The sequence below is a fragment of the Parasteatoda tepidariorum genome, chromosome 5 (assembly GCF_982258835.1).
Source record: "Parasteatoda tepidariorum strain Cologne lab strain chromosome 5, Ptep-v5.0, whole genome shotgun sequence".
NCBI classification, from domain to species: Eukaryota; Metazoa; Arthropoda; class Arachnida; order Araneae; family Theridiidae; genus Parasteatoda; species Parasteatoda tepidariorum.
In genome coordinates this window covers 78,324,390-78,338,430 of record NC_141759.1, presented here as the reverse complement: position 1 = coordinate 78,338,430, position 14,041 = coordinate 78,324,390, and the positions used below count along the sequence as shown (strand labels likewise).

The 14,041-nt window shown below is 31.5% G+C and overlaps 1 protein-coding gene across 1 annotated transcript; it reads right to left on the bottom strand.

Annotated features, from left to right (window-relative positions):
- Positions 1 to 1,711: 1,711 nt before the first annotated feature.
- LOC107450629 (uncharacterized) lies at positions 1,712 to 13,474 on the bottom strand. Its single transcript, XM_016066466.5, has 3 exons — positions 10,944 to 13,474; positions 6,925 to 7,036; positions 1,712 to 3,071 (listed from the first exon to the last, which is right to left on the bottom strand). Exons 1-3 carry the CDS (start codon positions 13,001 to 13,003, stop codon positions 2,727 to 2,729), a joined length of 2,517 nt encoding a protein of 838 aa, XP_015921952.3. The 5' UTR covers positions 13,004 to 13,474; the 3' UTR covers positions 1,712 to 2,726.
- Positions 13,475 to 14,041: the final 567 nt, after the last annotated feature.

Sequence of the window (14,041 nt, the reverse complement as noted above, 5' to 3'; positions counted from 1 at the left end):
GGATTTAAGTCTTGGTGGCTCAGGGAGTTGAGTGCCAGCCTCCCAATGAGGTGATTCGGGTTCGGCTCCCAACGATGGCGGGTCGAAACGAATTCTTTTCCCGGCGACAGTGTTGACGTAAAATATCCTCAGTGATAGACGAATCTTCAGTTAGAATCCTCTTGCCGTCGCGCTTCCCATGGGGGTTTTCGTGGCTTTCCTCTCTATTTAACAAAAATACGGTTTAGTTAATTAATTCAAAGTATGAAAGCATTTTCATGTAAAAATAATTTTACTAATATATATTAAACTGTATAATTTATATTCTAACTACATCGAAGAATATTAACACTTTTTATTGGCTGATAATTTTTCTTAAAGAATTCAAAAAAATTTAGGTGATATCATAATATATTTCATTTTATATTATAACCGTCGTTGAACAGTTGAACCAACTCTGGGTTTACGAGTATAAAAGTTCAACTCAATAGCTTGTAATTTTTAACCCAATCCAGAACACAAGTGAACTCCTGGATCAAGAATTGGGAGAAATTCGCCTTCCTGGAAAACTGCTTGATGGAATTAACCAGCATTTGCGTTGTCTGGAGAAGAAAACCTCCCACAGTCAGCCTAACAGCAAGCTGACATCGATCCATGATCTGTCTACCATTGAGAATATTTTACGTCAGCATTGTGGTCGGTGCGAGCCAGGTGCGGAGTTCGTAACAACTAGTCATCGCTGGAATTCGAACCCGGTTTACCTCATTGCGGGAACCGGTTTCGAATATATTCCTCACATTCCCTGAACCACGTACCTCCTGAGGAATTGACTGTAACGGGAACTTGGTGACCCGGACAGATTTAACGTGTACCAGTCACCTAATACGCGGGGATTCTTTGGTATCATCAGATATTAACGTTTAATTACTTTATACTAAATTTCAAAATAATTTAATTAGTATCAAAAATATCAAATCGTGTTACACACTTTGATTTAATACAAAGCTGCGTTTATTAATTAAATTATACATCCTTTTTCTTTCTACTTTATACATTTTTTACACATCTTAAAGCACTTTCTTTTTTAGGACAAGTTCAATTATTATTACTTTATTGCATATTGTATTCATTTTGATATTATTTTATTATTGCAGATTGTATTGCAAAAATACAATTTTAGATATTAAATACAAATATATTTCGTTTATAGGTTTTTTAGGGAAGCTTTCTAAGCCGACGTGAAAATGAAAAGACGCATAACTGAAAATTAAACAAATTAAAAGAAATTCGTCGGAAAAAAAGATTTTCATAACATAGTAACTTTAATTTGGCACTTCTATTGATATATTTAACAATAAAAGTAGTAGTTGATGAAATTTAAAATATAAGCTCAGTAGTAAAAATGAAAAAAAAATTATAACTTTAAATTCCATCTAGTACACAAAAGTATAAAATTCTTTCAACGCAGTCGGACGATAAAGTAAAAAATTCTTTTAGGGGAAAAATTTCTTTTTAAAACGTAACTTAAGAGTTCCTTGAATCCAAAAAAATTGACGCAGAGTTGAGTTGAATGTAGAGTTTAGTTGCAAAAGGTCATATTTATGCAGAGAGAAAAATATATAATTTTCGCTTTTCCCGTTGTATAAACGAATTATTTTAACATCACATAGATTAAGAATGAACTGAAACTACTAAAAAATAACGTACAAATGAAAAAGAAAAGTCAATAAGAAACGCATAAACAATGCTTTATTGTATTATTATTATATAAAATAACAAATATAAATAATGTTATTTGTTACTTTCATTATTAATTCAATAATTTCTTTTCCAAAATAATTTTATCTATTATAATTTTATTATTTATTTCAAGCCGTAAATAATTTTCAAGAGAAAAAAAAGTGTAACAGAAAAAAAATAATATAAAACAAAACTGTGATTTGAACGATGAATACTATGCGATGAGTAAAAGTTCGATTCAAAATTCGAAAAAAAGGCTTGATTATTGTTATTCTACCAACGTAGGAGTTGTTCTTCTGTCAACATAGGTTATTTTATTGTTATAGGATGTTCTTCTATTAAACCCATAGGTTAAAAGAGAGATTCACCATTGGTAATTATAGTTGTATAGTTATACGAATCTCCTTCAGTATCAGAGAGGTCTATGGGTTCTTTCTGTAATCTCAATATTCTTGATGCCAATGATATTCACTGAACAATAAAAAATTCTGCCAAGAATAACTTAAAATCGGAAAAATAGAATTAGAGTTGTTCTTCTGTCAACATAGGCTCTTCTTCCATTGTTATAGGATGTTCTTCTTTAAACCCATAGGTTGAAAGAGAGATTCATCATTAGAATTTCCAGGAGTATCGTTCCATTCTCCTTCAGTATCAGAGAGGTCTATGGGTTCTTTCTGTAATCTCAACATTCTTGATGCCAATGATATTCACTGAACGATAGAAAATTCTGCTAAGAACAACTGAAAATCGGAAAAATAGAATTAGAGTTGATCTTCCGTCAACATAGGTTCTTCTTCTATTGTTATAGGATGTTCTTCTATTAAACCCATAGGTTGAAAGAGAGATTCGTCATTAGAATTTCCAGAAGTATCGTTCGATTCTCTTTCAATATCAGAGAGGTCTATGGGTTCTTTCTGTAATTTTTATCTCCATATTCTTGATGCCAATGATATTCACTGAACAATAAAAAATTCTGCTAAGAAAAACTGAAAACCGGAAAAATAGAATTAGAATTGTTCTTCTGTCAACATAGGTTCTTCTTCTATTGTTATAGGATGTTCTTCTATTAAACCCATAGGTTGAAAGAGAGATTCACCATCAGAATTTCCAAGCATATCGTTTGATTCTCCTTCAGTATCAGAGAAGTCTACAGGTTCTTTTTTAATTCTGATCTCCATATTCCCATGAGAAAAACTATTCTGATAAGATGAATCGAATTCTGAATGTTCGTCTGAAACATCTGGAGTGATAGAGGCTCGAGGAGCTGTTCCAAAGGTTGAGGCAACAGATAATTTTGATGGCATCGGTTTCTGGGAAGATGAAGATTGGATTTCAGATTTCCTGACACGATTCTAAGGGGGTAAAAAATAATATGTTAGTTGAATACAGAATAAAATTAAATAAAAAATATCTGCAAGCAAAATAAATCGATCTGTAGCTATGTTAGGTAATCAATAGAGCTGGGAAATATTGCGGTACTAATAATCTTGCGGTACTAGAAAATATCGATATTTCATGATACATCATTGAGAAATACTGATGTTTTATGATATAACATCAGTCAAAACATATTGTCAAAAGCATTAATACATCATGATATATCGCTTAGAATTATTGATACTTCACGATACATCACGATCTTTACTAACTTGAGAAATTCATGCAATATTTATATTTGTTAATATTTTCATTACCTAAATAAAATTTATCGACTCTCACGATTATATCGTATTCGTTAATTTTCGTTATCTTTAGTATTCGCGATATTATAATATTCAAAATTAATATTCATTTTTTTCAAATTTAGTTTCACAAATGTAATTGGTTTTGGTATCATTTGGTCATCATTTTGTTTAGTTTCAAAACACCAAACACCACCGTTTTTATTTTTTATTTTTCGATCTGGCATGTATATTTATAGCTATTTCAATTTTAATCTAATTTTCAATTTGTGATTAATACAGTGTTATCCGTTATCTGGAATGCAAAGTCAAAGAGCAGGTTTTTTTCTGGTGAACTCAAATCTGCAATAAAAAACCGGGATTCAAAATAAAAAATTTATGGTTGCCCTTGCACCAACCCCAGGTGTTAGTTTCCGGGGACAAGTTTGGACTCTTTGAATGAATCTTTTAATATGGCGAAATTTTTATGTATTGCATATTTATTGAGATTTTTGACTGTTTCCATACTTATTGGTACACCCTGTACTTGATTTTAAATACATAACCTACTTTCGAAATCTTTCTTATTACCGATTTAAATTTAAACACACTGCACAGTGGTCCAGCATCCAAGGTTTCGTGGCCAAAATTAGTATTTCGATAAAATTTGTTTGAAAATTTGGTTTTTTTTAGGGGTTTTAATTTGCAGGTAAATTGAATTCATAGTTGAAATTTTGAAATACACTAAAAATATCAAAAAAACTAAATAAAATAGCGGCTGAAATATGGTGAGCAAAAATAAAAAAAAATATTATAATAAGCTTAAATAATTAAATATAGCATTGAAAATATAATAACTTTCGCAATTTTATACTAAAAATGAAAAACAAATTATATTTAATGCGAAAACATGAAAAAAATAATAATTTTTGTCTTTCGGTATATTTAGTCTACCTTTGTAATATGGGCAAAATGGGGCAGGTTTTTTCGAAAGAAGAAACATTAAAGAAGACAACAAAAAAAAGTTTAGCTAATTATCTCGTGGAACTTTTTGGAGATAAGTTTCGAAAGTGATTCAAACATTGTAAAATGTCAAATGATAAGATATAAACTATAAGTTTGTCAAGAGTATTAACTAATCCAACAAATTGAAAAATTGTACTATAATTTCAGACTAATTACTCTGATAAAAATGTAACAGTAAGGTGAAATTCCTATATATACTTCTGAAACATAAATTTAAAAGTTATATTTAAAAAAATTTTTTACATATTTTTCACTACATTGTACTCTCGTCGGTCCAAAAAGTAAATTATAATGTTTGGAATAATTATGAATACCTAATTTGGGCGATATTAAAACTGCCTACACATATTTTAGTTGAAAATGTAATTTTGACTTTTGGCCAAAGATCATGGTCTTCTGGCCCACAGTGCACTGTTTTGTATTTTCTAAGCTGAAAACGTATTTCATCTAAAGTCAATTTTTTTTTTTTTTAAAAATGAATGAAACGGGAAAAAGTATAATACAAGTTACACACTGTTAAACTATTTTTGTTAATGTAAAGCGCCTCTCCTTCGAAATCAGCATAGATTTGCATAATTAACTACATAGTGTTCCGCAATGGCTTTCCTTAACATATATTCTTCGAATCCTTGACAACAATGAAATAAGAAAAATGTACATTAGAGTACGAAATTAATATATATATTAATATTTAATAATTACAATTAGAGAAAAAAACATAAGTGCTATTAAAAACTATCATAACCTTTTAAATTTTTTTGTGTAAGAAGGAATTAAAAACATCAAAACCTGTTTAATTGCCTAAGGAAACAGAGAGGCGCTAAAATTTGATTTTTAAAAATTTCTCCTGACGTTTTTCCCCACCTTCTTCACTACTGATTTGATCAGTCGGACTTCTATTTAACGAACTTCCATTTTGCGAATTTCTCTATTTAGCGATTTTTTTCGAGGAACCAAATACAGTTTGAAAATTTCTTCGTAAAACAACTTCCAAATAGCGAAGTGAATTTTCTATTTAACGAACTTTTCTTTGAGATCCACTTTTCCTATTTCCCAAAATATTTCAGAACATTTCAAACTTGTTGACGCATTTTATGGGGGCAATTGATTTTCGAAGACACCTAACTTTGAGAGAAAGCGGTAAAATCTCCTTCCCTTTTTGTTTGCATTTCAAGCAGAAAACACAGACAAAATTAACGGATTTTATCATTAGCAATTAAACTTAAGAAAGCATGTGGTAATGTATGTTAAAAATTACCTTTATAATAAATGCAGCTATAATTTAATACATAAATTTAACTTTTTTTTAGTTGAAAATATATGTAGCGTGATAGTGTGACACTGGATAATGTTTTGCTCTATTTTTGTTTTCCATGCAGATTAATAAAATAAATCGTAGATACTAGTAACAGGATAAAAATGTATCAATTGCTATTTTAATTATGTCCAAAGTTTATGAATTTAAAACCTGTTTAATGTTGTTTAAATATTTTAAAAGGTAATTTTCTATTTAACGAATTTTTCATATAACGAACTTATTATCGGGATTTAACGTCCTCGATAAATAGAGGTCCAACTGTATTTATATGGTATTGCTGCTTTTTTTTTTCCTTAATTTGCTGTGAATCCAAATATGTATGCTTTCTTGATTTTAGTTTTGACCAGGATTCAAAAAACATACGTTAAGGTTATCCCGTGTATTTACATACATAGGTTTAGATTTCATACACTGGTTTTTGGTTATTGCCTACTGTACAGAGAGCAGAAGATAATAAAAATATCAGCCTGAAATAACTTTTATTCATATGATCCGATTTTCATACACTAAGTGCAAATATTAATGGTTCAAAGGTTTAAACTCAGATACTCTAATTAATTAGTAGTAACTACTACTTAATTTACAAAATCCGACAAAAATAACTTTCTCTGAATAAACATATATTTATTTCGACCGTTGATTGATTTTTGACCTGAAAAATAGTCACAATCTTGCAAATTTGGTCTCATTAGTTAGGCCAGGAGAGTGGTCAGAAGTTTGAACATTTCAATGTTAGTCTCATTTTCGTCACAAATCGGGAATTCATTACGTGAATATAAAAAATATTGTATACTATTATAAAATTCGTTTATTTAAAGTTAATTCAGAGTCTGGAAACTTCTGGATCAGTTCCCCCAGAGGTATTGATTTGCTATGGGAACATGGAGGACTTTTGCGACTCGACAGATTTAACATGCATCAGTCACTATTTACTACACGGGGACCGGCGGGGATCGAACCCACGAACCGTTGGACATGGGCCCCACACCCTACTAACCGGGCTATCCCAGTCTAGCACTAATTAATTAGCATATTTTAGGCTAATTATGTAGCATTATAGACCTTGGGACCATTAAGATTGGCATTTAGTTTGTGAAATTCGATAATTAGAGCTCAAGTTATTCATGGTAATATTTTTACTCTCCGTACAAATTACAACGTTCTGTTCAGTAAAGTTATGAATTTAAACAATTTGCATACTTTATTATACGCCCGCTTCGTAGGCCATCTTGTTTTTTCCGGATTAGGAGCATTTTCTTCTCTTTTAAATTTTTTTAAAGGAGTTTCTTCATCAAAAAATGAGTCGCCACTTCTGTTGGGGGAAAAAATATCATTACAATTTCAAAATACATGTACATATTGCTATTTAAAGAATATTACAGTTTTAAAAAAATATGTCAACAAAATGTTTATAATATGCATAAAAAAAATATGTTTCTCTTAATATTAAGCACTCGAGAAAAAGTGAAGCGATTATGCCTTACCATGTGATTTCAATTAGATTTAACTGGATTCCTGAAAGCGACGTCATACGTTTGCGTCGAACCTGATTGGCTTTTGAATCGACAAATGCCACGATTTGCCTACAATGACGTCACTTGCTGGTATAACAATTTTATCATTTGTTACTGTCTGGCAATCACGAGATGAGATCTCAGATCGGTTCTTTTCAGTCAGTTCAAGCATTCTTTTCAAGATTACTAGACTATAGTCTAATGTCTAAGTAACAATAACTAATTCTAGTTTTAACGGGGTGTTTAGTAAATGCCTTCCCTTATTAATATTTATTTTTAGAATTCATGTCAGAAAAGATGTTAACTATGTATAGGGGCACGCGCACAAAATAAATAAATTATATAATTGATTAACACCCTGAATAACTTTTGATTTAATAATCGAATTTTCATGTACTAAGACTCAATATTAAGGGTTCAAAGGCCTAACCTTGAATATGATAACCAATTAATGACGGTGATATTTTAAGTTCCAAAACTAAGCATTAAAACGTATTTCCTCTAATCAAAGATTTTTTTTTGTTGATGGATATAGATTTCAGAACCACAAAATATAAAGGGTAGCAGCAATCTGGAACATAAAGTTCCAACGTCCAGTTAGATACAGAGTGTGGTCGAAAAGGAGTTTTACATTATTTACTTTGTGGTTAGCTATGATTACCACAGCCCTTCGAAGAGTTAATGTTAATTTCACTTTTTCTTTGGATAAACGAATTTTACATTTACAAGCAAAATTTTTTTGATTCTCTTAAAAAGTCCTCGAGATATGACGAAATGCGACCCATTAAAATGGAGTCCTAGTACATGAATTTCCAATAATTAAATCAAAAGTTATTCAGAACATTCAGTTCTTTTTTTTTTTCATCAGCGCATTGTACATAAGGATAAGTACATTTATATTTAAGCGAAAATGAAACAAAGCAAAAACGCTATCGAAATCTAACAAATCCAGAGCGGGACTGATAAAAACATAAAACTTCTTAGATTACCTGAGAAAACGGAAATGAAAGGTTATTATCAGAAAAACCTCTAAATTTCCACAGGCAATCAATCTGGATTTAATTTTTTCATTCCAACTTTGTCACTATTGATTCGTTCGATTTTTCATACTTTTTTTTTCTTCTTTTTCTTAAAATTAAATTTTAATTTGCAGTGTCTAATGCGCAAACACCGTAGAGCCATTACATTATGACCACCCTTCATCTATAACAGTGGGCTCACCCAGGTTTTCATGGTTTCTCGCCCGGGAACAATGTTTTCATGGGGCACATTAGGATCCATAATCCTCATAGAACAACCCCTGACGTCTGTAAGCTACTTGAACATAGTTGCAGACCAGGTTCACCCATTCATGGCAACAGTTTTTCCTGCGGAGGATGGTGTTTACCAACAGGATAATGCACCATGTCATAAGGGTCGAATCATCATGGATTGGTTCGAGGAACGTTCCAGTGACTTTCAAGTCATGTCTTGGCCCCCAAATTCACCTGACCTTAATCCAATAGAGCATTTGTGGTCCTACTTGGAAAACCAAATTCGTGCTGCCACGCTACCCCCTCGCAATGGGAGGGAATTGCAGGACCAGTTGGTGAGCGCTTGGGACCAGATACCTCAGACTACCTATCAGCACCTTGTGGAATCAATGCCGCTGCGGGTGCTAGCAGTTTTGAGGGCTAAAGGTTATCCTACATGTTATTAGCAGGGTGGTCTTAATGTAATGGCACTTCGGAGTATATTATAGTCTTAAATTTAAAAACTATAAAAAATATGTATTAAAGACGATCATTACACAATACTCTGCGTACAAAGGAACATTAACGCGTATTAAACATTCTTTATGCACACTACGTTATGTATTAGTACAAATAAATGCATAATACTTGAAGAAAGAGTACAGATTTTTAACTATGATTAAAATATTGATTAGTACAATAAATTATTATGGGAAAATAAATATGCATATAGTCGGCAATGAAAGACTTCTTTAAGTTATTCTAAAAAGGCAGAAAACTCTCTCCATTTTTCTCAGATTTACTACAATTAACAAATTCTTTATCGTTTAAGTTATCCTCTGTTGCACGTAGATTTTCTCAGTTATCTTTTCTTTCTTTCTGTGTTCTTTTAACTAAATACCGTTACATTGAATATAGAATTTTTAAAAAAAAAATCAGAATATGACATTTATAATTACTTAAAAATAATAAATTCAATACAGAAATTCTACACACGGCGGATATACATTAATCATGCATACCAAATGTTCCGAAAATAATTGACCATTTGAAAAATCAATTAAAGATAAATTGAAATGATTCTCATAATTCATCAGAATGATTCTCATAATTCTGATGAGTAAAATTGTATGATTCGTTGCGTTCTGCTTAGGAAACCAAATATTTTATTGTGTGAGCAAGATTGTAAATTAGTTACTAAATTAAACAACTTATAACGCCGAAAATTGAGTGATGATTGATTGATAATGATTGATTGATTAGCTATGAACTTTAATTCCAAAATAATCGCTTTTTGCGCATAAAACGCTTGCGATCTCCCGAACAAATATTTCAATTGAAATGGTCTGAAACGCTGTTTTAAAAACTTTTTGTGGAAAAACTAATTTTGAAATTATCCGAAATTAAATTTTAATTTGTTTCTCAAGCAAAACGCGGCAAACTTTAATTGAATTTTGGATCATTTTGGGATCGTCAAGTATTTGTTGTCAAATTTTCATTAATAACGATAATAAAATAAATTGGATGGATATTCAAGGAATTATCTAACGCTTTTTACTGAAATCGCAAATTTAAAGTTTTCGAGGGCTTATTTCCTGCATGTAAGCACCCCTAAAAATTTGCCATTTCATTTATATAATTTTCATCGAAATACTTTTAGAAAACTAGTGGGCTGCGCCCCCAGCGCGCTAACGCTATCCAACCCCCGAAAATTGCTACGCAATCTTATATGGTTTGCTTCACAAACCGAGCTCGCTTCGTTTGCTACTAACTTAGGTACATTGCAAATGCACTAAATTCTAAGAATTCAGAACAATCATTCAAATCCATATAACAATTTTTTTTTTTTAAAAATTACATCTTTTTAGTAAATACTAAGTCATTAAAATAAATTTGAATTTAAATAAATGACATGTAATTCGTTAAACCTATTAGAAATGTGCTATTGCTATAGTATAATTCGTGATATAAATCAAAAATCGTCGAATAAATTCGTAATATATAAATTCGTGAAAAAAAGCACTTTCGACAAAATACTAAAATAGTGATCTATCGACAAAGACTACTCACTTCTGCTTAGCTTAATAGTACGAGATTGCCGCAGCTGATGCTCTCTGGTTATTTCAGTTTCCGTTTTAAAAATCGCTATATGTTGAGCGACCTCAGCTGGATTTGGCATGTGACATTTTTAGCGGCAATCATTGGTTGATTCGCCGTGTAAGAGAAATAGTAACGTAAACAAAACAAAGCAAACGGTGCCACCGGCGGAAAAGAAATACAGCCAAAATTTGGGAGCCACGTAAGAGAATTATATATATTAGATTGCTATTTAATATGCTTATTGCTGAATCCAATAAAAACAATTTTACCACAATAAGAATTTAAAAATTATAAAAATAATTTTGAAAATTTACTGTGATGTTCCCATGCAAATAAAATTAAAAATTTCAAAATAATTTTTTAAAAAAATTACTTGAAACTGAAATCCCTTCTTCTCTGTTTATTCACGGAAAAAAGATCAATAGCTGTATCCTTCAATTGGGAGTGCCTATCGAAAAAATTTTGTTCTGTAAAAATCATCGTCAGCGCATTCAAACGATCTTCTGATTTAGCACTCTGTAAAAAAGTTCGTATTTTTTTCAACGAGGAAAAATATCGTCCGGGTTCTTTGGTGGTCATAGGAATCGTCAAGAGCATATTTATCAAATTTATAAGTTCGCCGAAAATGTAATTCAAATTATTTTCTGTAATAAAGCTCAACAAATCACTCATTTTAGAATATTCGTGTATCTCTGAACTATTGTAGAATACCCTTAGCTCATTTTCGAGTTTTGATTTGTTGATTCCTGAATATACTTTAACAATTAATTTTATTTCTTCGCTCGGAAACAACTTCTTAAACATGATGAATTTTTTCTTGTTAAGCAAATTAGCGGTTAATAGATGCCCCGTAAAAGAATATCGTTCTATCATATCTTCGGATAAGTATTCGAAAAAAAGTTTTGCGTCAGCAGTAAGCAACGAGGAGGTATTTTCACAGTATTTGGAATTTTTGATTGCGGAAATGCAAGATTCAAAATTCTCTACGTATTCTAGAACTTTAGAAGTAGAATCTTCTGTATTTCCATTCTGCATATGGTTATAGAGTATTTCTATATGAGGGACTATGAGATAAAATATCTCCAACCAAAAAAGGAATTTCTTATCACTCAAATTGTTTAAAATTCCAACAGCCTCCGACAGAGTGGTGTCGGAGTTTGATGTTTTTAACACAGATAGGCATTTCTTTAAAATTTCCAAATTTTCGTAAACACCGCATATGGTTCGAGGGTAAGAATCCCAGAATATTTCTACTTTAATGTTTATATGGTTTTTAAGTGCAGATTGACGCTGTGGTGATTTTGAGAAAAAAGTTGATATGGCCGTGATGTTAGAAAAAAATATTTTTGACGAATCGGTAACGCTTGCTATATTTTTCATTATGAGATTTAGTTGGTGAGCATAACAATGTGTAAGACGCGCATTTTGATAACACTCGTTAATTTTCTCTTCAATTTTTACTTTGTTACCTCTCATGAAACAAGCGCCATCTAGGGACAGAGAAATCAGTTTAAGTTCATTGTCTCGGAGAACGATATTCAATTGCTGTAAAATACATTTGGATATCCCTTCTGCTGTTCGATCATCTGGAACAAAGCATCCCCAAAATCGTTCGAATATTTCTCCATTTAGAACGTACCGGAAAACAATAACCAACTGTGTAGATTCAGAAACATCAGTGACGTCATCAACCATAACAGCTATAAACGGGGCCTCTTCGATTTCTTTCTTCACTTGACTTCTATAAACTTTAAAAAGAGAGTCGAATATTTCATTCTGAAATGTCTTAGAAATACCCTCAAAAGTCGTGTTCGTTTTCAAGTGGAATTCTAACGCTGGGTTCAATTTGGATGCAAAATTCACCAGCCCTCTGAATATACCGGAATCGCCTGTTTCGTCGTGGCCGTACAAAGGGACTTCACAAGTTCCGCAGAATAGAACGAAATCGATTATTTTCGACAAAATCAAACGATTTTTAGCGACTTTTTTATTGTGTTCTTGGATCGAAATTCTGTAAGCCTCACTTTGCTTGCCTTTAATGTTCGCAACTCCCAACAGCGCCAAAGAAAGTTCATTCTCAATATGTTTTTTGGATATTTCATGTTTATCAGCATATTCTTTCAGTTTCCTTATATTAGCGAAACCTTGAGTCCACCTGTAGTCTCCATCATATAATAAGCATGGAAAACAATACAAAGCGTTTTTTACTTCGCAGCCGCACAACCAACTTTTTTTTTCGTACCAACCACTGTGGAAAGTTGATTTAAAAGTCCTCGTGGAATAAAAACCCACTTCAGATAATTCAAGATCAGGAGTTGGACGGCCTCTTCTTTTAATAGCAATTTTCTCATCAATAGTCAACATCGAAAACTTAACCTTTTTCAACTCACTAATAGTCACTGGATCTTTTGATTGAGTAAATCGACGTTGCATTTTGAAAACTTTTACCTAGCATTCACACAAAAACCAACGATTTGCGACAAACGTTCCAATCTTTTTGATTAAAAAATGGAGCTAGGAACTCTACAAAACACACGCAGAAAACGATAATAATTAAAAAAAAGAATGCTTTCACCGCACGCAGACGAGAAGATATCGACTATACAAGGAACTCCAGGAGAAAATTCTACTGCGCACGCGCCGATCGTGGAAACTAGTTTTGCTCCTCTACTTTCTAGATGAGGAGGGAAAGAGAGTTCCTTCTCCCCCCATTCGCGCATAGTTGCAGCCATCATTTCCACAAGGCCAACTGCGCATGCGGATCGAGAGAAGGAAATCTCTCATCGGTTTGATGACTGTTTCTTTAGAAAGAGGAATACGAGTTCATACATAATGAAGACGAGAAATTCATACATAATGTCGTTAATTATTGGTCGTAGGGAAATGAAATCGCAGTAATATGAAATCAATATCAAGTATAATTAATCCCATCTGTTATAGTTAATGGAAATACAGTAATGTGGATTACAAATCGTTGGGTTTTTGCGCAACGTATAAAATGTTTTTTTTTTTTCACTTGAAAATAATTATTTTTAAAATAAATATATACGTATAAGGACCGTGTAAGATGCTTAAATCCTTTTATTTTCAATTTTTTTTTCTTAAAATTTATTTTTTAAAGAAAAAAAATAGACTTACAAATTTCAGATTTAATAAAATAAACAGAAATAAAAACAAAATCTAGCAAATGAAAAAAAAAAAAAATTCCGACTAATTACAGAGATCAAGAATTTTGTCCACATAAGAAACACACAAAAGATTCTTAAATAACATTCGAATCAAAATTTTATGAAAGGAATTAAAACTTAAATTTTGTTAATTAAAAACTGTGTTTTTTTTATTTAAATTTAATCCTTAAGTAAAACTCAAAAATAAAACAAAAGAAATGGTTATTTCGATTTTTTTACATGAAAAGAGGTTTGTGTTTTGCTTTGTTTTACTGACAACGAGTTCAAAATTGCCAGAAACTTG

What these genes read in the sequence shown, in the direction of transcription:
- LOC107450629 (XM_016066466.5), bottom strand. Translation starts at nt 13,003, where the DNA reads ATGCAACGTCGATTTACTCAATCAAAAGATCCAGTGACTATTAGTGAG. An exon ending in AGAAGGGATTTCAGTTTCAA is followed by an intron (nt 7,037 to 10,943) that starts GTAATTTTTTTA and finishes TTCCCCCAACAG; the next exon opens with AAGTGGCGACTCATTTTTTG. An exon ending in CGAAGCGGGCGTATAATAAA is followed by an intron (nt 3,072 to 6,924) that starts GTATGCAAATTG and finishes TTACCCCCTTAG; the next exon opens with AATCGTGTCAGGAAATCTGA.